At 43.4% G+C, this 26908-nt stretch overlaps 1 protein-coding gene across 3 annotated transcripts in view; it reads right to left on the minus strand.

The window, feature by feature from the left end:
- Window positions 1-26908, minus strand: part of LOC121683217 (limbic system associated membrane protein) — a 431726-nt gene that overhangs the window by 45847 nt on the left and 358971 nt on the right. For 2 of the 3 annotated variants that reach the window (XM_042062751.1, XM_042062750.1), the window contains one exon: window positions 1273-1505. In XM_042062751.1, the coding sequence (XP_041918685.1) occupies window positions 1273-1505 (233 nt within the window). Of the gene's footprint in view, window positions 1-1272; window positions 1506-6152; window positions 6267-26908 lie in introns of those variants that run through there. The other variant, XM_042062752.1, reaches the window with a different exon arrangement.

Consider the following 26908-nt stretch of genomic DNA (forward strand, 5'->3'; position numbering starts at 1 on the left):
CTTCTACCTGAATCTCCAACTCAAAGTGGTAACGTAACATGTGCAGGAGGGCGGAGATCAGAGGGATGGTTTGTGTCACAGTCTGTGTTTGCGTCACAGTCTGTGTTTTTGTCACACTCTGTTTTTGTCTGTGTTTTTGTCACACTCTGATTGGCATTTTTTCTGGTGGTCATTTCAAAGCCTGATATTTTTATATGAAGGAGGAAACAACCGTGTTTTGGCTTTGTGCCCATGCACCAAACTCTCCTTGTTCAACAAAGTCAAGGTATACTGTAAATGGTTTTCCATTGTATGTCTGGTTTAAGAGTGGTTGTGGTGGTTAGCACTGTGCATGAATGCTACACGTCCTTGTCACTTAGCTAAAAGCATCCACTCAATCTGCCTCACCTTTACGCACCACAGTGGCAGTGTTAAAGTTTTAATAAATGTACACTCTGCAAGATTTTCATCTTATAAATCCATTTCAAAAGCTTTGGGACTCTAGTGAACTGCAGTGAGAGCCATTATTCAAAAATGGCGAAAACATGGCACAGTGGTTAACCTTCCCACGAGTGGCCGTAAAATATTTAAATATTCTAAAAAATTTCCCGTAAAATATCCCGTACTACACTCTCATAACATTAGCCCTACCACTGGATCTGTAAGTCTCTGTACTGTTGTCCTGTTGCTACCTCCTCCCCCTTCCAGCTAAACAGATGTTTTAAAAGCATAATTCTGCTTACTTGAAGGCGACCTTAGAGTGAAGTTAGCCTATTAAGATAACTGCATGGTTGTTGTAGCACGATTTGATGCCAATCTGTAATCAAATCTTGTTGTCAGCAGAAGAATAGCAACGAAAGACATATGTTGAAATGTTCCCCTATTTTGGGTGAAAAAAACAAAATATTTGCCAAAAACACCAGAAACAGCACAGTATACCTTTTAAAGTTATGTTTTCAGTTGTGGTAAAATGCCCTTACTTAGCTTGGGCCAGCTGAAAGCCCCCGTAGAATGAGTTATGTTACATCTAGTGTTATTGTAGTATTATCTGTAAATAGTTTTTTCATTCATTATTATCATTGTATATCACAGAGAGATGGGTTCAAATGAGGCTTATACCCATTATGCTGGCACCATAATATTTCATTGCATTGTTAAAAAAATAGATTATTCAATTTTCCTGCATAAATGCAGAATCCCAAACACACCCAACAACACACACACAGAATTTCAATGACTAACAATGAGGCCTTAAGCTTCTCTAAAAACCCTCGAGCCTCTCAGTTCTCTGACCTTGCACGATGAGGAACACCTGAGAGGTGCGCGCGCGCTGCTTGGTCTGGATGGAGCACGTGTACTGGCCCTCGTCGTACACGTCCACCTTCTGGATGCGCAGGCTGTACTCCAGCTGTCCCTTGGTCACAAGCTCCACGCGAGGGTCCAGGGACCACTTGTCCTGGCCTGCGAAGATGATGTTGGAGCGGTTGAGCCAGGCCACTTTGGACACTCTGTCATCCACGTAACACCTATAGAGGCAGAGAAAGGGTTGCAGGTTACAGTGGTGCATGCTTTTCAGTCTGCATACGCACATACGGTACATACAATGCCAGGACTTTAGTATATTATTAATTACAGTACTTCCCAGGGATCCTTTTGGAATGTTGAGAAAAACAAAGGGGAAAACGATTGTCCAGTGGTAATTATTCCTGAGCACTGTAAGTAAACACTGCCTCTTGTAAAGAGTCAAATCTCAGATACTTCTCCCTTGGGTAGGCACGTAAGCAACCCAAACATGGCAAGGGGCTGAATCGCAAAAATGCCCCTAAAGTGCCCCTATCGATGACCTGACATGCATCCACACACCATGGGCCATGGCACAGCCATTTCGTGCCTCACTGTCTCACTCTCTGTGGAGGCAAGATGAGAATGAGGTTGGATGGACCCATCTGCTGGACGAAGGCTGGAGGGCTTGTGCACGGATCAGAGGGGGTGGAGGGGAGAGCAGTGTTTTGCAGGAGTAAGACACGTTGGTGTGAAGCACTAATGAGATGGACACGCTAGTCTGCCAGACGGCGGACATGACAGCCTCCAGCACGGGGGAAAAGGGGGGTGGGAGTGTGTGCGTGTGTGGGGGGAAGTCGGAGGCACCAGCTGTACAGCAGCCTGAGAGGAACCCAATAAGTGTTAGGAAGAGATATCTGGCGCTAGGCTAACACAGGGGCCTACTGTATGCCCTACACACCAGTCAATCCCTGCTGCAGGCAGCGACCCCCCCCCCCCCCCCCCCCCTCCTCTCTCTCTCTCTCTCTGTCTGACAAAACAGACTCGGAAATTAAAGTTCACCCTGAGCACCGAGCCTAATTCAAAGACAGAATGGCAACATCCCTCTTTTGGTGTCTATGCCCCAGATCTATTTTTTCCTTCATTCCCTTTTGAAGATTATTTCAGGTAAGGCCCTAAATTCCCAGTTAAAAAACGAGAAGACGCTTGGTAAGAGAAGTTTGTTCACTTCCATATGAGGTAAAATAGTATGTGATTAAATGCAAGGACTTGTTGAAAACCTGAAGTGAAGACATCCTGTTCATTAAAAGGGTTAGCTTGGGCTAAAGCTAATTAAACTCCTGACTACAGATAAATGCTGGAGGTGATACTGCATTTTGAAGCAAATGAATATGCAGATATGAAGGACAACATATGCAAAGTGGTTTCAACTGCCAAGTGAGACTTGTCTGGAAGAACAAGCTGCAATGTTTTGATGAATTAATGGAATTCAAGAAAACAGCTACTATCTACCTGTCTAATTAATGTTGCAGCAATTTGCCAGTAGGCTATAATCTAAGGATATTAAGCGTATAACTGTCATAGCGATGCCGTAACAGACATTTGAAGATGACAGTCAACACTTCTGACATTGAAATGAGAATTATACCAAAGCCAGGAATAGGAATCACTAAGAAACCATGTGCAGGCTTAGATTCAGAGATACTGTACAACTACAATAAAAGCCAAGCATCCTCTTCTTCGCCTGTGGATTGTTGAATGTTCAGCATCTTCTAATTCCAAATGAATAATGAACTCAGAATCAGAAATAAGCTCCTTAATAAGCAAAAAGCTTAAAAAAAACACTGCTCCCTCCCACCATCATGTCTCTGGTTCACTTCAAAAATCCATTTCCACAAACCCTTTTTCATCACACTCCAAACCCCTCTCTCACGCAGGCAGACTATATGAACTGTGCATTAGGACACTTGACTTGCCATCATGTGTCAAGTCCCTTCGCCGTCACCTCAAGTGATGCTCTAGCTCAGCCATTGTACAGCTGATTATCATTTTCCACATAGCATCCTTGCAATTTCCTTAAGCTGACAAGCAGCCATTCACACATATACACAATACATACAGTATATACGTATTAACATATATGTATGATCATTTTCCACACAGAAGCCCTGCAATTTCCTATAGCTGACAAGCAGCCATTCACTCACAATACATATGTATATGCATTAACATATGCATGATCATTTTCCACACAGCAGCTCTGCAAGCTCCATTACTTGGGGCAAGCAGCCGTTCACACATAAGCACAATTCATATTATGCATAAGAAAAAATAATGTTCTCCACAAGGTACTTAAATGTTTAAATGGTCATCATCTCATTGTTAGGGGTCAGCCACAACCATGTAAAACACACAACTATAGCATAATAATGGCACTGTTATTGTTGAGGCTAACTGTTGTCTGTAAGCCTCTCTACTCATTATCTAAATTGCCCTCAGTGTTACAGACGTCTTCAGAGGTAAAACAGAACAAACAGTCGAGTGAGTCACTCGGCGCTAAATCCGTCTGTTTCAGGGGGCAGAAATCCTGAGCTGAGCTGAGGGGAGAGGCACTTAGGAACGAGAAACAACACAATCCCCCGCTGTCTTTTATTCACTTCTAAAACCTCCTTTAGTTGTGCTCGTGTTTGATCTGAATGATGAAACACAGTAAGCAAAGAAAAGAAATAATAATCCATTCCGGTTTCAACAGGTTCATAATGCAATGAACAGTGGATGTGTAATGACAATTACAATACCTCTATGGTTATACATGGTTTTGGAGAAGGCGGAAATAGCAAGAAAAATTATGTTGTCTCTCAAACTGTTGCTATCTTGTTAAAATACTAAGCTTCTTCCCAGCACTGTTAGTACCACATCTGCCCCCCCCCCCCCCCCCCTTCACTGTGGCTAATCAGACGTCCCTCTGCCTTTGTGTGGACACACCTCAGTGACCTTGCAGTAACTTCAGCACATCCGAAAGTGCAGCTGAGAGCCGGGCATCTAAAAGCCTCCCCTGCATTTCCCTCCAGCTCCCTCAATCTCGGGCAAGATGGCAAAGTGGCATCACGTGTCCTTCTAAAGTCTTACCCGTCTCTCTCCTTCTCTAATGGCTTTTAGAAGTTAAGTGAATTGTGTATATTTACATTTTCATCGCAAGATCCTGAATTGAGTGGACAATGACGTGGTGGGTGGACGAGGTTTGGGGATTATGTCCACTTTGAGCCATGTTTTTAGTGACCATGTTTTTTTTTTTGTTGCTGTGGGACTTGGGAGTGTTTGCTGACTTCTCTTGGTCAGAGCTGACAGTAGAACAGGGCAGCATGGGTGACATACAAATTTGATTGTGCAAGGGTTTCTTTTTCTCCACATTTTCTGTTTTCAGAATCTATGAGAAACAAGGAAACAGAGAAAGAGAGAGAGACAGACAGACTGTGAGACAGAGAGAGGGAGAGAGAGAGAGATGTGACTGTGACAGCTCTACTGAAATGTGCTCAGAAAGATCCAGTACACTTCTCAAACCTCATCAGCAAGCACTCTCCGCTCTTATCTTTGACAGCATCTAGCTTAATGAATGTTTATGAGGGGATCATTTAGCTGTCACATCCTCCTTGTGACATAATATGCTGATCTGCAGATCATTCACACTTCACCACCCACTTATCAGTTTTCTCACCCATTAAGACACAAAAAGTTAAACAGTAATGTCCATCTGTCAGGGATAATGACTAACGTCATAACAAAAGTGAATTATTCTGTTCTGTTATTCTCAACTGAGTAAAAACATGCCAGTGAAGCCTGCTACGGAACAGATATTTTTGGTGCAACATGTATTAGGGGTTTGCACGGCGTGTCATCAGATTTGGACGTTGCCATATTGGAGATACTCGCCTCATTAGAAAGCATTAGGCACTGAAGTAAATCCCTAACATCGTCAAGGAAAATGGTTAGTTATTGCCGTGTTTTAGGTTGTATCAATAGGTCAGACTGAGAAAAACATCTGGTGTAGGTATCGACTTCCAAAAGTTATTAAAAAAAAACCAGAGAGAAAGGAGAATAATGCCAGAAGTTATCAGAGGAAGGGGGGCGCTTGTGGTTGAACTTGGTACTTCGTCTCCCTCACCCAACTCATATGGATCTGCGCTGCCAATAAAATGTAATTTCTCGAAACATCGCACATTTTCTTGTGGTCCAAGTCCTGCCCCATATGCCTTTGCATCTTAGACGCATTTTGATGAGCTTTTCTGTTGTTTAGACACGGGTACAATCACGTAAGATATCCAAAGTGCATAATACTCCATTGTACTTCATTCACCGAGTATCGCCAATATGGCCGCGCGTGCTGGGTTACCATGGTTACCGGCCAGAACATGACGTCCGTGCAAACCCCTAATAGAGCTACAACAACCAACGATCACCATGGCAACACATTCACTGACAACACCCACTGCTGAAATCATACTTCTTGACAGCTAGCATACTGGCATGTCATGTCAAGTGAACAGACAAACAGAAAAAACAAGCTCATTTTTTTACCCGCCAGCTTAAAAATAGAGAAATAGCCAAAAGGGAGGTTGATACCTTGAGGGGATAGGTAATCATGGGAATTCCGAATTTTTGAATTCCGATTTCCAAATCTTGCATATGTCTCTGTTTTTGCAGTATTAGGAAATTATTAGGACTTAAAGAGAAACTATGCAGTTTTGGCAATTTCTTTGGTTTTCTCGCTTTTTGCTCGCAGGTTTCTCTGCAGAGCTCTCCCTACAGCTTTAGAGTATATATTTTACGACACTCCTCAATCGGTCAGTCTGTCATTTTCTCTTTTCCTGTTCCTCCGACAACGGTTTACTCACTTTCTGCTTCTTTTCGCTGGCTCTGCCATGACGACTGTTTGAGAAACTCCATCACTACCCTGTTCAAGCCGGTGCCTGGCATGTATGTGTGTAGTGCAGTGAAGCAATTCGTTACATCGCGAGGCTGCGAGACTTCGTCTCTAAGTCCGGCGGCCCGTCGGCCCAAAGTTGCAAGGCTGGTTTTTCTGCTCACAGATGCTAGGGGGAAGCGAGACGGCCACCATTCGCCCTAGAAAAAACTAATATAACCTCCAAAGCTGTGAAGTTAAGGTAAATTAAGCTACATTTTAAATTAACAAACTGCATAGATCCCCTTTAACTCATTGAATGCCAAGCTGTTTTCGGAAGCTTTGTCCTAGAGTGCCAGCAATCTAGACCATTGTTGATGATTTTTGTACAGCCACAGCATATTCTGTGTTATAGCTATGAACACATACAATGGCTCGTTTAAAAGGTGAGACTTTAAGCTCTCAGTGGGTGCGAACCGTGTATTTCTACACTCCTCTGTTCCTGATAAATCCCAAGCTAAACAGTGGCTAGTTTTCATTTTCTAGAAATGGAGATATAACGTCTTTCATGAAATATGAAGTGTTGCCTGTAAACTTTCCGGGAAGTGATCAGCGAGACCTGGCGAGACTGCCACCTAGTGATAGACCCACGAAAATGGCCTGGTTTTCAGCTGATGTGCATGCGCACTGATTCGACCCAAAGCGGCAACCGAGTTATGATAAAATGTCCAGATAAAATGTCCAGATTGTGCGTTTTCATGAGTTTTCGATCGTCATATATTTCATTTCCATTCATCACAGAGTTCCCAAAATCACATATAAGGTGTGTTAGAGTGTCTAGTTTTGTAATTAAAAAAAAAAAAACTAAAAATGTAATATTACGTTTTTGGCACTCAATGAGTTAAATAGGGACTCAGAGGAAAAATTAAATGAGCATAGTTAACTAGATTTCCAAACTACTGGAGACATATAATGTTGTGTTTATTTAGCTGACATTAGTGGGTAGGGTAAAGAGATAAAAGGGCGTTCAAGAGATAAGAGAGAAGAGATGATCTGTGCATACAGTATATCATGTAATGGCAATCTAACAGGAAAGACCCCAATTTAGCTTTGTGGTACTTAATATCAGACATTCAATTAGCCATGTAAATTACAGTTGAACAGCCCCTATTACCTGATGCATTGGTAACAGGACCTTTTCTTTTTGCAGTGATATAATAATAACACAATCCCTTCCAGCACACGGTTCAGTAGAGCATACTATGATGCAACAGAAGAACCTTGAATGATACTGGCAAGTTTTCTCTGCAACGTTTCAGGGGAATATTAGCTCAGAAACAACTCAGAGTTTGTTACATTTAGAGAGAATATTTATCTGATAAAATCAGTTTCTAAGACGGACATCAGTTGAGGACCACTTCTCAGCAAACAGGTCCTCACTCACGGACTCATTGAATACATATAAAAGTGTAAAAATGTTGGCGATGCAGAAGATCTCAAAGTCAAATTCAGATATGGATTCTCTGTTACATCATTTGGCTTCAACTACAAGACTGCAAGATAATTTGGATCATTAGCTAGGTCATTAGTTTTAAAACCACCATTAATGAGTCATAGTTTTAATTGCAGTCTGTTCATTAAGTCGCTATAGCAGAAGTAGAGCAGCCGAGAGGCAAATACTTGTCAGTCTCTCATCTCAACAAATACCAAGGAAAAAAAATATATCTATTCATACATTTTTCAACTTTCTCTCAATGTCATTAAAAAAGTCAAGCATATCAGGGGAGTTAGAGAGTGTGACTGAGGAGAGAGGGTAAGATAGATTGCTGAGGCACAACAAATGAATCTTTATCCCTGCCTGTCATGATCAGCAATTTAAGAGTTTCTGGCACTCGCGCGGCGTATCTACATATCTGACACTAACAATGTATAATGAAGGTGCCCGATAATGATCCAGTAATGCAGAGAGGCTGCTGCGATATCAGGTAAATCCGTGGACTGTGCTATTAATTGGCTTTCTTTTGGTAAAAATGTGTGTGTGAGAGTGTGTGAGTGTGCGTGTTTGTGCTTGTGTGTGTACAGTATGTTTGTGTATGTGTGTATGTGTGTGTGTGTGTGTGTGTGTGTATGTGTGTGTGTGTGTGTGTGTGTGTGTGTGTGTGAATGGGTTTGGGGGGTAATGGGGCTGCCTTGCACCATCAAACCAACTGGTCCATAAGATAAAACAGCATCATTATTTTTGTAAACCTTTGTCAATGCCAGATGGAGAGGGAGAAGAACTTCAGTAGGAGGAAAAGTTCTTTTTTTTTACTACATGAAAAGTCACCAGAACAACAAAGACCTGTGAAACATTTTGCTGCATGTGTCCTCTATGTCAATACAAAAATCATGTTGGCAAGTAAAAAACCCTGTTGTCAGCTCTAAGGACCTGACAATGCCTTCCTCCATTATCACCTCCCAGCAGGGTGTGTTCTTACAACACCATGGCTCTAAAAATCAGGCTGCAGTTAAAGCAACACCAAAGAGTTTTTTGTACCTTAATGTTAATGTTTCCAAAATCGTTTCAGTGGTTCATCAACTCGTAACAGGGTGAACAGCACTTCTGCATTCGCTTCGCGGCTCTCTATTGGCTATAACCGCACTATGTAAGTTTGCCAGATCGGGTAGCGGATCTGTAGTTCGATGGAATGAGACATGAGAAACTACAAATTTGACTTGCATCTGATGTCGCAATACATTGCACTTTTTTTATAGGTCATGCAAAATATTCTATCTTGTCTGTGGACATCGTTATTTGCAAAGCCGGTGCTGGATAAACAAATAGCGTGCGTGCGACAGAGGGAAAGTTCTTTGGTGTTGCTTTAAGGACTTTCTACTTTTCCATTCAGGTGTCTTTTTCAAGATGTTTGCCAAGTGAAATCACTGCATCAACTATGCTGGGGTTTACATGAATTCTTTACCTGGCCATTAATTATGCATTATTTTGCATAATTATATAAATCTCACACTTTTAGTCTTTTCCCCCCTGATGTTTTACTAATATTTTGGAGTGTTTTAAATGCAACAGAGGGCAACCAAACACAACCGCCTCTACTTCTTGATTCCGTATGCATATCAACTGCAAACTGATTAAGTTGTTGTAGTAGCAGTAGTAGTAGTAGTAGGCAACACAAATAAGCATCAATCCTTTGCCAAGTGAGAAAAAAAACTAAATCAGATGTTCTGCAAAAAGTTGTGTTCCCAAACACAACTGCGAGAGGCAAGGACTTCAGTCTGTGTGCCAGCTCCTCTGGTCTTAAATATGACATCTCACTACTGTAGCAATGCTGGATGAAGACTATCAAAATCATGTCTGTATGGCTTTATCCTGACATTTCTCAGTGTAAATACATGACGTTGATAGCGTGGCCACTGATAGCATTCAGAATAAGCATTTCTAGAGTGATTGTTTTCCGGGGCCATGACCAGGATAAAAAAAACAACAAAACAATAAAAAAAATCAAAGACAGAGAGACTGCCGTGTCGGCATTTAGTGTGCTTTGTTCATTTACATGCAATGCAATGTGGGTCTAAACACAATGGACCACAGCAGGTGTCGGAGCAGAATTCAATGCATTTTGCCACCATTTCCATCCACATTCTGAGACATTGCATGGATGCACACAAGCAAAGAAATTTCTTTATTTCAGCGAAAAGCTTAGCTTGAGGTTGCCTCACGGTGTTGGCTTATCTTCAAACAACAAGTGTGGAAAAAAGGGAGAAAAATCAGCAGGCCCCAGCTTGGCCAATTTCCTCACTTGTCGCAGGGGTAGCTCCCAATTGACTGTGGAACATGCAGCCTATCACTTTTAAGTGACAGCCAAACGCGTAATCGCTTTTGCACTCACTCGCTTTTGCACCACACACTGCTGTCGTCTTTCATAAGAACCTCATCCACAAACTATAACTACTTAGGCTAAACACACTTGTAAGGTGACGACACACAAGGATGCTCTCTGGTTTTCTTTGTCTGTTTCCTTTTTTTTTTTTCTTCCTCTCCTCCGGCTTCCCAGCAGAGCCCAACATGGGCCCAACATCACAGACATAATCCATCTAACAGCATCAGGCACGGGATGGAGAGGGAAAACAATGACTCTTTTCACTGAGAGGAGGAGCTTCTCAACACAATATTACAGGGCACAGAGATAATGTCTGTTTTCTACTGGGTGCACGACCATCCAGTGCCTATTTGTTCATGTGGAGAAAACAGGAAGTGATAAAGCTCTCATTGTGGGTAGGCTGGTGGCCATAATCACACTGTGAACACACACTTTCATCACAACCAGACAAATTGCTCCACCACAATGTATACAAAACAAAGGAATTACTATAATTAATACAGCACTCCCAGGGTCGCGCCATAAGTTCTAGGTTGACTAAAATGTAAACGACTTCTATGATTATATTGTAGATGAAGGATTCACTTATAGATAGCCATATTGTTGACTCTATAGACCAGAGCCCAAAGACAGCTGGGCTGGCTGTATGGTGTTTAGATAAGCTAAGCCTTACGATATACAAACACATTATTATCAAGTCTGAAGTTCTTTGTATTTTGTATTGTGTGAGAAACCCACCTCCTACATTCTCTTAGTGGACTAAGTCAGTCTGGTGGCCCTGCTGGGCAAAGAACAAAACAAGGAGATGAATGTGCCTCAAAGCAAATCTGACAGAATCACATACACACACACACACACACACACACACACACACACAGAGCTTCTCATTCACACCAGCTGGGACACTGAGGGGAGCTTGGACTGAATGATAGCCTGAATGCTGATTTCCACATTGTGTTGCAACCAGGGGCAGAACTATTCCAGTGACTCCAGCTTGATTTGTTGATGATAACTGGAAAGCAATCACAGTCCTTCACTCCACACATAATGCACTGCATGCTACCAATCTGCCTCTCTTCTATTTGCGTAGCTGACTGAAATCATCAATGTCACTGTTGATTAGTCAAGCACACCTTCTTTCACTAATCAAGGGCATTTTAATTAAACTACCTTTAATCACGTATACATGGAGCAAGAAGATGCAAAAGATGATAAGACATGCAGGAGCAGAACGAAAATTCCCTGACTCACAGGGATAGGAGTTATTAAGAATGCGATACTGTACGTGCGGTACATTCTAAAGAAAAGGTGGAGGAAAAGAGATGAGCGGAGACTGCTTGTGGGCATCTGTGATGGACACGTCTGTGAAGGTGAGCTGAGGATCAGCGCATTCTCGGGCAGGTTCATGATGATGGATTTTGGGTGAGCGATTTCAAAGCACTTTGTCAGGGTAACCCATTGCAGAGAACACAGTTAATCATGGTGACAGTTCCATGCTTTATGTGTCAACTGGAGGCAACTGGAGTTCGAGGGACAAGGACTTCACAGGGTAAAATATTGTTATTTTAAAAACTGCCAAGAGCCATCGACCTCAAACTTTTTTTTTTTTCCGTTCTCACACTCAGCGAGTAATATTTGAAGAAAATAGCACAACAGCTTGACAAACCCGAATGACTGTTATGTAAGGTTTCACAGACGTGAAGGTCAGCATGTAAGACCACACGTTTGGGTTAAAACACCAACAAGACAAGGAATCAGGCATGAAAGGCGGTCAAACAAAATCAGACAAATATATATTTTTATTTTCTACTAAATACATACAAAATATAAATGCTGTGCATCATTGAGAACCATGGAGAGTAATATAAGGCTAGATATGTCTCCAAATTGATCTAAAGTATTTAGAAAAATAAAGTGTGATGATAGGCCAATCTTTGGTTTGCTTGTAATTTGCATTGCTTTCAGAGCCATGGACAGCTTTGCAATAACTCAATCTGGATTCCCCTACTAAAGTAATTTACGGAATCTTCAATCCATGACTGAAATAAAATGATTTTGCTGATGTGTTCTCACCCAATCTGTCAGGGGCCTTTTAGATTATTCAATCAAGTCAAATGCAAAAATGTGTGCTCTGTGAAATGAACGCATACATCTATGCACACACATAAACAGGCCAGTTTCATACCTTAGCCCCACTCACCTAGATCTGCTTTCAGGGAGATCTAGTCTGGAACACCATAGTTCATAACCGTTTCCCTCAGACAAGAAAAATGTCAGGCCAATCAGCGACGAGAGGGGAAGACAAAACCAAAACTTATTGTGATAAACAGAAGCAGCAAAAACCCACATACATTGCTTCCTGACTGTTGATGCTGTTTATTGTCAGTTTGTAAAGTTTAGACGAAGTAGGAAGTAACGTTAGGAATCTCTGATCAATGTGATTGGTAAGGCTGGACCAATGATTTCAAAGTTACTGTGTGTTGCGATGCAAGTGTTGCAAACATTTCCCAATCGAGAGTCACCTGACTCTATTGTCTTTGTGAATGAGTTTGGATTTTTCCAGGCTTCTGTACAACAAAAAAAAGACATTGTCCAGAGGGCTTTCATCCCTGCTTGAATCACCCACTGATAGAAACCTCAGCTAGGCAGGCTTTGAAGTGGGGACCAAGAGTTTCAGTATGCCTGTGATGAGCACAACATGCTTCTACAACTGCCAGCGAATCACAACAGAGTCTAATGGGATGGCAAATCCCCATGGGGCGTGCCTCAACTCCACTCTCTCTTCCTTTCAAAGGTTTCTTCGGTTGGAGAAAGCCACTGCCGAGCGCTGTGTGTGTTTTTTTTTTACAGAGGGGAGGGCGAGAAAGTGGGAAGTAAGTGCAATTATCCCGGACGAGCCCCCGAAAGGTGAGCGACGCAGAAGGAGCTGCTCTTTATGCCATGGCGGTTGTTTGAAGGCAGTTTGAAAAGCTCCGGCAGCTGCTGTCAGCCTGGCTCCCGAGCTGCATTATTTATCTGGGGAGACTGTCACGTAGGCCACCGCAGGGGCTGAGGCAGAGGGAGCATGGTGTGCTGATAACCGTGGACGGTGGACGCAGTCGCAGCCACAGCACCCGCAGCGGTGGTGGCGACAGCAGCAGCAGTAGCAGCAGCTGGCCGGCCCACTCCAGCATTGAGGATAGCAGCTAATGAACCATCCAGAAGGAAGAGAGGATCCACAGATTTCGATAGAGCCATCATTGAAGGCATTTTCCAGATTGAAAAAAACAGAGAGGTTGGGGGGTGGGGTAAGGAATAATCGGAGAGTGTGAAAGACAAAGAGAGAGGGATAGAGAGCAATAGCGAGAGAGAGAGTAAAATACAGATAAACAAAGAGAGTAAGAAGCAAAGGAAGCTGTAGAGACTTTAAAGCAATGCCACTTTCCCTAAAACATCAATTACCCAGGAGCAGAGTTTTGAGCTCTTCCTGTGGAACATAATGATAACTTTTGCCTAAGCCTATGCTTTTATCTCAGTCCTTTGAGCTGAGCCCTTGATATCTACCCTTTTCTTTCAAGCAATGCACCTCTGCAGAGCTCCTTTTAACACATTGGCTCTAATAAGGAATGCTGAATAGACACCAACAAACTGTGAGCATGGCTGTAACTGAATGACCATAACTACTCTATCTACTCTGCAATTAAGCACATTCTCTTTGTTCATTTTTATTCAGTACCAGTTGGAGATTTTCACTGCCCGATGCCACCTGCCTTCAATAAAAGAAAAACTGCTCTGCATGCCAACATCCAAAAAAAGAGTACATCAGAACAACTCTCTAAAAGTTTTTAGAAGATGTATTGATTATTATGGGCTGGACAGGGCCTGCTTTCCAATGCTGCTACTGCTTCAGTGATTGACAAGGGAAGACAATTGCTGCCACTGCAGCTTGACAGGATGGACAAGAATACACAATGCAAACCCCTGACTTGCCTGCCCCATACTTCCAACTAGGTGAAAGTCTTATAGTGCTGGCGGTTGGAACACTCCCATGCAATACACTGTGGGCAGAGTCCAGTGATTAAAGTGTGCATGGTGTGCAACCGTGTGTTATTATGTAATACTACAGACTTTATTTAATTTCGGTGATTCAGAATGATTCAGTGTTTTTTGAAAAAATACAGTATCCAATCTATGGCAACCTAATGTCTTATTTTCAGTCAAACAAATGGTTTCTCTAGTGTGAGCATACATCTATCTAAACGTATAGGCCAGCTTACAATGAGCTATAGACTGATGCAGCAGACTTTGAGAATGGAGCTCTGTCATTTGGCTGTCATGACACCTCAAAGGCAAAGAGCAAGTGACAGGGCAATGGGAATGGGAAGCTTGCAGCTTGTAGTCATGCTCTAAAGAGCATGAAAATCCTCCAAAAATATACAAAGCCAGCAGAGCAGGGGATTTTGCACATGTCTATATTATATAATAGCATTAGAAATGAAAGACTGTCAGCTGCCCTGTTGAAGTCCAACAGCATTCGTGAACTACACAGCATTTGAGGCACTACAGTTCAGTCTGTTCAGTTCGGTCCACAAGGGTGAAAAACAGTGTTAGACTGCTGTGCCTGTGCCTTCGTAATGATTTTTGTGCTCATGTTTTATCCCTTTATATTTGTATAACCAGTGTGCATTTAACCTCCTTATAACTGTTCTAAACTTAAAACACAGATGCTTCCAGCGGTGAACCTGAACCAATGGACATGTTGCACGTGATATTTCACCTGTCAAAACCACAAGGTCATTTGTCATTTCAGTACTAGGCTTTCATTGTCATTCTGATTCTTACTGCATCTATAATTTATTTTGGGTAAGTACTTTGTCTTATGGCTGCTACTGTGAGACAATATACAGAACAATGGTTCGCAGACAGTGCTGTTATCAAAAATTCATACACATGCTCCCATTCAAAAAGCTGTTTTAGATCAACGTGGTAAATCATGAATGGAGCTGACACAGGAAATCACTGTTACAAAAACACTCTGCACACACCATTAGGTACCCTACACAGTCCAGAAAATACAATAACTATAGTAACAGAAACATTAATGCTAAAGCCAAAACACCTAGCTATATTGTCTGCAAGAAATCACTCAGTTCTTTCTGAGGGATTGAGACCACATCTGTTTGATCTTCATCAATGTCATATATTTACTGTGTGTTTACATGAACTGCTCCCAGTCTGTAACAGATCTGTAAATCAAAGTAGTCGCACAGGATGAAACAAAATCAGTTTTCTTTTTGATATAAGTTTGATGAGGCTACTTCATTCTTTGAGAAAGCCCTCCCACATGGAATAAAAGAACCAAGCGTGACACAATAGTCCTTTTGGCACAAGACTCGCCGCTGTGAGACGTTTCACTTGTTTATTTGTTTGTTTGTTTTGTCTCTACTTCATTATGTCGCCCCCTACTGCTTGCTGCCTTCCATGTCGGAAAACACTGATTTAGACTTCAGAAGTGTTCTTCAGCAAAACAAAACAAACAAACAAAAAAATATTTATCCCGACTATTATATAATATAAAAGTTGTGAGAGCAGTTTGGCCAGATGCTGAAGGATTGATGTTAACTTTCCCTTTTTCGAATAGCTGGTGTCTACATTTCCCCTTTGTATCATCCTGGAGAGTTCACTTGACATATGCAGGCATTATATAAAACACCCAAGACCCAGTTAGGCAAAGTTCAGTTCCCCTCGATCTTAATCCACTGAAATGTTAAGTCTGCTGGAGCAATCCCAAAATACCCTCCGAGAAGGGGTCAGCAGAGTCCTCTGCCTCATGGGACAGTCACTATCTCGGTCGTAGTCACATTGCCTTCGTGCTACACTGCCTGCTTTATTGCCTAGAGGTGAGATGTTGGCACAAATTCCCATCCAGCCACTGGCTGACATTTATGGATCGGACATTCTGCCATCAATCCCGAGTCAATCACAGACACAGACGAGTGTAAGGGTCACTCACAGTAGCACTGGGAGGGTATAAAAAAAACAACAACCTTGGGGTGGGGTGGGTATGACTATAATGTAAGAGTGACAAATGGCATTCAAAGCCCTTTCGCTTCGAGTTGGAGGGTGCAGTGGAAAGTCACAAAGAAGGGTGCATCCTTTTAGTTAGCACGCAACAGGGAGCTTGAGGTCAACGGCACAGCTGGATTCAACAGCACGCAGCCATGGGCAAACTGCCATGTGTGAATTATAACGCTGAAACTGTCAGAAAAAAAGGGCTGAAGAGTGGGCAAGTATTACAGGGAGGCCACACCGCCGGGCACGTAACTAAAGTGTTCCAGTCGAGTAGCGTTTGCAGCAAGAAATAGCTTCCACTGTAATCAATGGAACTGGCTACACCAGATGTGATAGTGGCATGTACATTCAAAAAAAATAATCCAGCCTTCTGAAACTATTTTTACGCTATGCAAACAAAAAGCTTCAGTTGCGAACCCGGTGTAGGCCGGGCCTTAGGACAATACATTCCAGTAAGCACTTGAAAATAATCTATTGATGTTGCACCTCATCTCCAATGATTATGTGAGAAACTGCCCTGCCGGCTTCACCTGTACAGTGTGGACTGCCTCATGAATACTCCCTTCTCCACCAAGAGAGATCGTATCCTGCCAGCACAGATGCGTTGAGGCTAATGTGATGCATCACAGGCCTGAGGTTTGATAGTAGGGTGACGAGTGAAGAATTTCTTATGGTGATAAATGAGCAGTCCAGAATAGATTGATGGCCCTAAGAGGCTGATCATATGTCTTTTTTCTTCTTCTTCTTTGGCAGTGGAAGGCGTACATAAAGCACACAACACTTGGGCAGAATTTACACAATCCCTACACCGAGCAAATGTGATCTTATCCCGAAGAAGCCTGTACATGGATAATTAGATAGATAGATAGATAAATAGATAGATAGATAGATACTTTATTGATCCCCAAGGGGAATTTACTTGACAAACTTGAAGTCAGAGCACATCAACAAGGGGGATATATTTTGGTCATGACTTCAGGTTAATGTGCCTTATGGGCATACTCCAGAACGACTGCAGAAGCTCTCCTACCTCTCCACAAGCCCTCTCCAAATCCCCAACCTCATCCCAACATACTGTCCCACCCCCCCCCCCCCAACAATCCTGCATGCCATTAGATCATACTTAAGGGGAAGTCAACATTAAGGCGGAGGGTTTCCTCCTACTCAGACGACAGCATGAATAACCCATGAGCTCTTTTTGGAAAACGCACTCCTCCAGGCCAGACTCTATTTCGTCGTCATCGTTGTCTCGTAAAGTGTGTGTGTGTGTGTGTGTGTGTGTGTGTGCGTGTGTGCATGACTGTGTGCGCTTGCACATGCTTAGGGTGTTTTTTTTACAAGAATGTGCTCCGCCATGGAGATGAATCGGTGTCATCAACAATCCACCCTGCATATTCTTAATGCATTTAAATGGGTTCCTTGCTGTCGGTTGTGGGCTTGAGAGAAAAGAAGGAGAGGACAAGAGGGTGCATGTGTGTGTGTGTGTGGGTGTGTGGCGTAATGGTTGCGGTGCACAGAGGGGGGGGGGGGGGGGTGGTGTGAGAGATGCCTCTCATTTTGTCACACCCTCAGTGTATCATTTCTCTTCGGGGCTCAGAGTGAAGTGACTCTTAGAGGTAAAAAATAAATAAATAAAAACAACTTAATGTGTGGCACACACTTTAGTGCCTCAGAGGGAGAGAGCGTGAGAGAGAGAGAGAGTGAGAGAGTGCAAAAACAGAGAGAGAGAGAGAGAGAGAGAGAGAGAGAGAGAGAGAGAGAGAGAGAGAGAGAGGTGGTGGTAAATGACTGATGGTTGTGATGTGTTATCAGCTCACACTGGGATGACAGTGAGGGGAGGAGGGGGACACAGTTTCATATCCAATATCCTTTATGTCCCTCAGGGGCCAGAGTAAGGTGGCGGGGAGGGCGCGGGATGACTCGAGGAATTAGCATAGCAATTTGCTGGGCTACATGTCCTGTGATAATCAAATACGAGAGGGCTCCACTAGGCTTTTTTTTGTGCTTCTGCAGTGGGCTTTCCTGTGCCTTTGAAGCTCAGCATCATGTTCTCTAAGATTAAGGTACCTTTATCAGTACACCACCCCACCACACACACACACACACACACACACACACACACACACACACAGATACAGACACACACACACTCCCACCCACACTCAAATCAAATCCCCCACGCCACGCCATCCCTCCTCCGCTTTTAATCCCACATCAAGAGATGAAAAATACATGACCAGGTGACAAATACCCCCCCCCTGTGCGTAATTTCTGCGCCTGGCATTAATAACACAAAGGATTCTCTCTCTCTTTCTCTCTATGAAGGAGCTGAAGGAGAAGTACAGAGGGAGCCCAGTGTGACTCTTTCTGCCTGATGTCTGCCTTCAGTGTGTGCTCTTTCATCCAGCACTTTTTAATAGTTTAGGGCTAGACCATTGTAACACTGCGGTGGTCATATCATCCAGTGTCAGACCTGGCATAACATCCGTTGTGTGATCATTTAAAACGTAACGATCGGGACAGCGGTGGTTCAGGCTCACTTGACACCCCTGGCACTCACACCCCCATACTGCCAAACGGAAGAGGTTAAACATCACCGTGAGTGGGACGCTCTACCCACACACCAGCTGCCCCTGCCCCCCAGCTGCTGGTGCCCGAGGCTATCCTACCTGTCGCCAAGAGGAAGAGCTCCAATTGGAACCCTGGCACAACTCTGCCAGGCTTTTTGGCAGCAAAAGGAGATGGTAAAGGCACAGCATGTCATAGTGATATCTGGTCTCAGAGTGGATGGTGACACAAAGCCTTGGCACATACCAGCAGGTTTGGCCCTAGTCTCTGGTGTAAGGGACTGTGCCACACCACTGTGGCCATTACCAATAACACCTGGCAGTGTTGAGGGCCATGCATTGCTTATGGTGATATAATTGCCTGTAATAAATGCTGTGGTTGCAGTCTTTTTCATCCACTGTTTAGAGCTGTGTTCATGAGCTCGAGAGATATTTAGTGGCATTGACGTGTTTATGAAGTAGGCTATGTCTTTGCTGTAACTATCCTTTAGAATGGGTGTCGCCTTAGCTCTGGAGCCGCATTGGGCCACCCTCTAGTGGCTCTCTAGCTTTGTCTGAAAATGGAAATGAATAAAATTTGTTTTACAATTAACTATTATTGTCAAACTTTAAGCCACCCTTCTGCCAACTTGTGAAAATAAAATGTTTTGTCAGCTAAAAGCCATAGATTTGTTTCTCTCAACTCAGATGCGTCATACAATTTCTCAACTCAGATGCGTCATATGTCATCGCCTCACACCCCTTGACCAAACTCTGTGGTGGTGTGGGAAATGTCCAGTAATTAGACAACACTTTAAAGGAGAATTCCGGTGTGATATTACCTAAAGTGTGTTAAAACATGATACCGAGTGTGAACGTATGTCTCATAGCCCATCACGGCTTGTCCCCTGCACTCCAAAATCTGGCGCTAGTTAGCCGATGCTACCAAAAGCTTTTTCAATGGGGGTGCCTCGGCATCGGCCTAGCCATGCAAATAAATCACTGTTTTACACCATTTACGAGGCTCAACGTATCTCCACACTTCATTGGTAGACTTCTGAGGGCCCTAACATTTAAAACGAGACATTGAGAACTTTCAAAAAGCACTGGTAGTTTCCTAACAAGACGATTTATACAGACGGTATCTTCACGAAGTTTAGCGTTTGCAGCCATCTTGAATTTAGTCATGATAAGTCGAGCGTCGAGTAAGAATGAACAGGTATGATAAGGGATCAGATTCCAAAAGTAATTCTGTGGAAATGCATGGATTCCAGTTTCTTCCAGCAGCAGCAACTGAAATCCATGCATTTCCACAGAATTATTTTTGGAATCAACTGGCTATACTTTAAAAGAAATGTAAACATTACAATGATGACTTATGTCCATGACCTCTGAGGTCAACCTTCCTTAGGGAGTCTGGAATATAACTTTAAATAGCTTATTATGACAGCTCTTGTATTTTCTTTTCATGTAATCCATCTAGAACATCCTGTTTATCCTGATTTAGTCCTATAAATAATGGTGAGACTTTGTCTAAGACAGACTTGTTACTCTCATGCTCGCTAGGATGCTTGTGTGTTTGTAACTTGTCTCCTCTTTTGTGAATAAAGCTTTGTACTCTACCGTACGGTTGGCTTGCCTGTGCAATACTTTTCGCGTCTTTGTGGATATAATACATTTTTACCTCAGTGGTTTGAGTGGTGCTTTTTCCAAGATAGGAATGGTTTCAAAATCCCCAAAAAGAGAAGCCTCTCCATGCAGGCTAAATGTCATGTCATGTCATGATCTGGAACCGTCATTTGAAAACTGTGATTTGAAATTCGGGCTTAGAAACAAATAAACGCCTTTGGGAAGTAACTCTGTGTTTGAACACTGAGCAGAAATGTACAGGTTGTTACATACGTATGCAAGGTTGGTTCTAATAATTTAATTGCTATTATCATTATGATTGATAGTATTGATATGATTGATAGTATTGATATGATTGATATATTATCATTATCATTATGATTGATAGTATGATAGTATGATTGATATGATTGATAGTATGATGGTATGATATGATAGTATGATTGATATGATTGATAGTATTGATATGATTGATATATTATCATTATGATTGATAGTATATAGGAACAATTTGGATAAGGTAAAAGGTGTCCAACTGGGACCATTCCTCAACTTGTTAGATTATGTTCTGGTCTGTGGTTCATTGATTAAGAAAAAATTGGTAAGCTTACTTGCCCTCTGATTTCAGCTGAAGCATACAGATAGTGTGTCTGGTCAAAATATGACTCTCTTGAAAGTAAAGGTTGTCAAGCGATTGTCAAGCCCTGCTTGAGAATATTTAGAGGAAAGGTTAAATCAGACAATGAAAGGGGCCATGCAAGCCTGCCACACTAATAATGCCATTTTTAACACACAAAACCAAAAACACACAACCAGAATGTGGTCTAAAGTAAGTAAGTAAGTCACAAAAACATCAGTGCCATATCACATGTAAGCCTCTTGCTTACACCCCCTCACTATCACAATAGTAATTAAGACATACTGTAATAAGGTGGCAGGACGGAAATGTATGTACATGTATAAATAAATGGCCAACAAACTCCTGGTTGCTTAAAAGCTATGCAGATCATATGAAAAGCTCCAACATTGTTATGGGAACACTGGCAGCATGGTGTACCAACACAAAGTGTATAAAATATTACCATCCCTTCAACGGAAGCACCTTGGTGTGTCCTTTAAGTAGTGGGGAGAAAAGAAAGGACTGGGAACAGTCAGCCTGGGAACAGCCTGGTTCCTAAAGGCGTGGCACCGCCTGCCTAGAGTGTCGCATTAAGTCGTGCGCTGTTACTTGTTAATGGTGCCCCGCATGGCACCCCTGGCATGGGGCACCTGACAGGACGGGATATAAAAAGGGCTGTGAGTGTGAGCAGGGTGGATCGGTGTGAGAAACGCCCTGGGGCGCACGGTGGAGCTGAAGCTCAAATCCCCACGCCGGGGCCCCTTACAGAGGAGAACACCACAGAGGGCTTCAATTAGGGCTGAGCACTGAGAGGGTTGCCTAGTGTTCACATTGGTGATTGGTGGTCGGGTGAATGTGAGAGTGTGCATTTGTGCAACTGTGGCAGAATGCATATGTATGTACGGCTGCTTAATTATAGCTTATCCTAAATGCATAAGAGTGTCCAACTAGTGGCGTAGCATTGAATGCTCTTTGTCCATTGTGCATCGATTAACCATGCAGTTCTATTATTGCTCGTCGCATTTCTCATTCAAAACACAGAACAATGCGAGCGACAGAAAGAAAAGTAGCGTCCGACAAAAGCTGTGCTCAAAACGGCACACTGCACAGCAGTGTCACATTGCGCCCGAGTTACGTCATTCCACTTGGAAACAATGGAACTAAACTGAATTAGCCGCGAATGCTTGCTATATGCCCTATAGGTGTGTGCAGAGGCAAGTGCATTTTTGATGTGGGAATGCTAATTATGTGTGTGCGTGTGTGCCAGTGAGCGATCTGTGCCTGCTGGCCAGGGTAGGCAGGTGTGTATGAGCAGACGAGAGTGAGCTACCGATGTGGGAATGTGTCTCTGTGTGCATGACTGCGCGTAAATGGAAGTGTGTGTGTACGCAGGCGTGCCTGAACAGACAGGACAGTGTGTGGAAGCGATTGTCTTATGGATGTGGAAGGGTGTAATCCCCGTGTATGAGTGTGTGTGTGTGTGAGACTGAGAGAGAAGGAGCGAGAGACTGATTGTGTGTGTAACCCAGCTGCACGGTCTCTGGCGAAGCTCGCCCGGCCCGATTAACAGTGAGACTGGAGTACTGGCTCGAGTACTGGCCCTGGACTTCCCCCGCTCTCCTCTACCCTCTCTCTGTCGATGCCGCTCGCCCATGAAATCCGCTAGCGACTGAAACATTATTATTTGCCGGGGAGAAGCTGGCATCTGGAAAGACGCGAACATCTGTTCAATTTCACACCTTTTCCCCGTCTTCGGTCTTAACGCCGAGCTCCGGCGCTCTTCGCCGGCCCCCCTGCCGCCCCGCCTCAGTACACATGCAGCGCCACGGCGCAGATAACAACCTCTCATAACCAGGCCTGGCAGTGGAGACAGGAGTCGGGGCGGCCAGGCACAGCCACGCACACTTTATTTCATCCAGCCATGTGTTCAGTAGAAAAAGAGGGAAGAGGGAGAGAGAGGGAGGGAAAGAGAGAGAGGGAAGGAAGGATAGAGAGAGGAAGAAGGGGAGAGTGAAGGTGTGTGTGTGGGGGGGGGGGGTGTGTGCAGAGAGGGAGAGAAAGCACTTAGGCTCCATCTTCAATTGTACAAACACACCTTTCCTTCAGCTCCAGACATAACCACATCAGATCAAATACGCCATGAAATCCACATGAGCTGGACACAAACAAATAATAGATTTTTTTTTGCAGGGAGCACATACACAATCACACAAGTGCACTATAATGACACTCTCTCAGACACACACATTCACACAGAGGCACAAACACACACCGTAACACAATCACACAAACACACAGACACCATGTCTCTCTCATACACACACACACACACACACAGACTAATGACTCAGTGGTATATAACCCTCGGCTGGCACAGCCGTGTCCTGCACTGAAGGGCAGCCTCAGCACAAGCCCTGCATTGAGCCGTGCAGATCAACCAGAACAGACCGGGCATTCACCTCGCGCCACCGTGGGCACCGCACTGCACCGCCACGCGGGCATTCCACCACCACCTCCACCCTCCACCAGCACCCGCTCTGGGAAGAACCTCGGGGGGGGGGGGGGGGGGGGGTCACTGACACTGGCATCTGCGATCTGCCTCCAGCAGCAGCAGCAGGGCGCTACGGCAGATTAGTGAGCGCTGCCACCGCCGCCTTTCACTCGTTCCTTCCTTTTCCAAGCCACCGTGCAGCCAAACACAAAGATCAAGTGGATTTCAGAGGGGTGAGATGATGAGGACAGCTAGAGATGTGTGTGTGTGTGTGTGTGTGTGTGTGTGTGTGTGTGTGTGTGTGTGTGTGTGTGTGTGGAGGGCAGGAGGGAGAGAAAGAGAAGGGAAAGAGAACAGAAGGATAAGGGATGAGGTGACATTTAGACGTCTTTTCATCTGTTGGAGCTGCTAATCCCATGGCAACAGATTGTGGATGCAGGCGTATATGAATGAGGCTGTGCACTGCAGCCATCATTACATGTACAATTCAGCTAGCCTATGATTATGAGAGGTAGAGAAGAGACAGAGAACCAGTGAGAGAGGGGGGGCAGGGCAGAGGGATAGACAAAAGGATATATAGAAATAAAGACAAACAAAAGAAAGAAAGAACAGTGAAGGGTACCTGTAAGAAAGGTATGCCACTGGGTTATTAGTTTTCAAAATCTCAGGGGAGACGACTGAAACTTTCCCAGCAGTATCTTGCAGTCATTACTTATCACATCAGCCTCACAGTGAGAAGCAAAGTGAAGAGCAGGAGAAAACACACTCTTCCCAGTTCCTTTGTTACCCTCACAGTCACAATATATACACTCTTTTCCTTGCCTGGAGCGGAGAGCCAATAGGCCTGAACTTTGGCCATATGCAGACTCTTACAAGTCCATTGACATACGCTGTGAAGTTCTGCACTTGATTATGGAGACAGCTAGACCTAGCCTCAGGTAATATCTTGATATGAGGAGCACCGATCCACTGCGAGGGGTCACGGAATGCGTTTCAGGTTTACGAGGATGTCTTAATGTAAAAATGAGAGTCACCGATGCCTTTTATTTCCCACTGTGATGCTGACAGATATCAAACAGATGCAGAAGCAAGATGTCACCTCAGGATGACTCATGTTCATTTTCACACAGTGCTGTGTGAATTTAGCATACATTTATCATTCCCGTGAAAGAACATTACCTTTAACTCCGATCTAATTGAATTTACACGGCACCCATTTAATACGGCCAGCAGAACAACCCTCCATGAATTATGCCGTTCATTCTCTTTTTTGGTTTTTGCTTAACATTTATGAACAATGAAAATAATATTCTCTTACACAAACCACTTTAATTTATTTGTCCACTTCAACATTCATAATCACTTCTTTTTGCCCCAAGGCCAATGAATGCCATAAATAAAACCATGAGATGAGCCTTCTAGGAGACTAAACTGACTTCATAAAACTACTCCACTCATATCACATCATCCAGGGATGGTGTCAGGATACATCAGTAAGGCACCCATGGGTGAAGTCACCCATCTATATTCAGGACTCAAGCATTCACCATATGCCTCCTAAAAGGGCCTTTGTGATGTATTAAATATAGAAATTTCCTTAGTGTGTGTGTGTGCCCGGTGTTGTGAGCGCATTCTCACTCCTGAGGATCGTGCATGCATGCTGGCACGTCGCCTCAAAAACACAGCAGCCAGATGCTGCATGCACTTTGTAGTCACCTCCCACGCGCTCCTGACACGTGTGTGTGGGGAGAGGGAGAGAGAGATGGAGATGGCGATAGAGAGGGAGAGAGAGAGACAAAAGAGAGAGAGAGAGAGGAAGAAAGAGAGATGTAGAGAGACAGAGAGAGAGAGGCCCTGTGTGGCTCCGGACGTGAAACACAGCATTGTTCCATGGCACTCATTACTGAAGCCCTGCATTCCAGGCACATCGGCAAAGATCAGAGAAATCTGCATCAAAAACGCATAAACATATGCCATGCTGACGAACCTGGATGGGTCCACGCCTCCCCTCCAAAACAGACAAGTGTTTCAATTATGCCTGCCTTCTGCTAGCCCAGACTTTGTCAGGGAAATGCAGCCTCCTTCACACACACACACACACACACACAGACACACACACACACCGAGCAACACAAGACATATTCACACAATGGGTGGACAAAAGAAGCCTTTTTGTTTTTCTTTTCAGTACAGGCCAAACACTTAAGCACCATTGTTTCACAATGAAGTAATAGTTCTGGACTTCAGTGGGTGATCACGAGAGGATATTGGAGCTTCAAGTCGCATGGCTGACACAAATGTCAAGTGTTCCATCACAATTCCGTTGGCGTAAAGCTATAACACATACACACAGACCACAAACATGTGTTTGGCCCACACAAAGTATATGTATGAACAAGTGGTTCCTTAGAGAGAGTCAAAGAGACACAAAGGTGTGAGTGGAAAGAGAAACAAAACGAGAACAAAATAAAATGCAGTGTTAAACACCGACATACTGTAAATGCAGTGTTAAACACAGATGTACTGTAAATGCAGTGTTAAACACCGCCATACTGTAAATGCAGTGTTAAACACTGACGTACTGTAAATGCATTAAACACCAACATACTTTAAATGCCGCATAAAGTTTCATTTCTTTATATTTGTAGAACACAGAAACTCATCGTAAAAGAAATACATCAACAGGGATACACCAGTAGAAATTACTGGACGCAATTGAACTGAAAGGAAACATTGAAGGGATTGTGGAATTAGCTTCAGAGGCAATTCAGCTGCCAATCTGGGTTTGAGCAAATGCCAAATAAAACCTGTTGAGTCCCACAATAAATCTCATTTCCTCCATCCTTTTAAATTCACTGGGACTCATTAACTCGATTCAGAGCTATGTAAGGTTAGAGAATTAGGTGACATTAACAACAATTAGGAAAGCTAATCTGTGACTCCGTCTTCCAAATTACCGCCAGTTCTTATTTTTTCACTCGAGATGAATAACAACCACATTTAATCAAAAGAAGTAAGTCATTTTCATGCAAAGCCTGTTCCAGATAATATTAGTGATACTTTCAATGCCAACCTAACTGTGTGTTGAGACCGTAGAGCCTAAGTGTAAGTAAGGTATATAATGACAGTAAATTATGATATTAGATGCAGTGGATCAGTTCAGACATCTAGAGAATTACACTGTGTGTGTGTGTGTGTGTGTGTGTGTGTGTGTGTGTGTGAGTGCTGTGGCATAAAGGTTAGTGGATTACAAATCTAATGAGATTGTTAGATTGTTATATATATATATGTGTATATAACACACACAAACAAAACCAAACGACACACAAAAAAAACCTTGTTACAATGAGCATGAGCAAATCGGACACATATCACATGTTCCAACTCAACAGTCTGAAGGCTTTTCGCACATTCCCTTTGGCTTCTTCCCACTTTGATTGGAGTTTTAATGATTTACCAGTAAAACCCAAGTTTCATGAGTAATTCAGTGATATGCTTGGGGTTTTAAATCCCCCATTACTATTTCATCTGCAT

Source organism: Alosa sapidissima, chromosome 15, assembly GCF_018492685.1.
Source record: "Alosa sapidissima isolate fAloSap1 chromosome 15, fAloSap1.pri, whole genome shotgun sequence".
In the NCBI taxonomy this organism is placed as follows: domain Eukaryota; kingdom Metazoa; phylum Chordata; class Actinopteri; order Clupeiformes; family Clupeidae; genus Alosa; species Alosa sapidissima.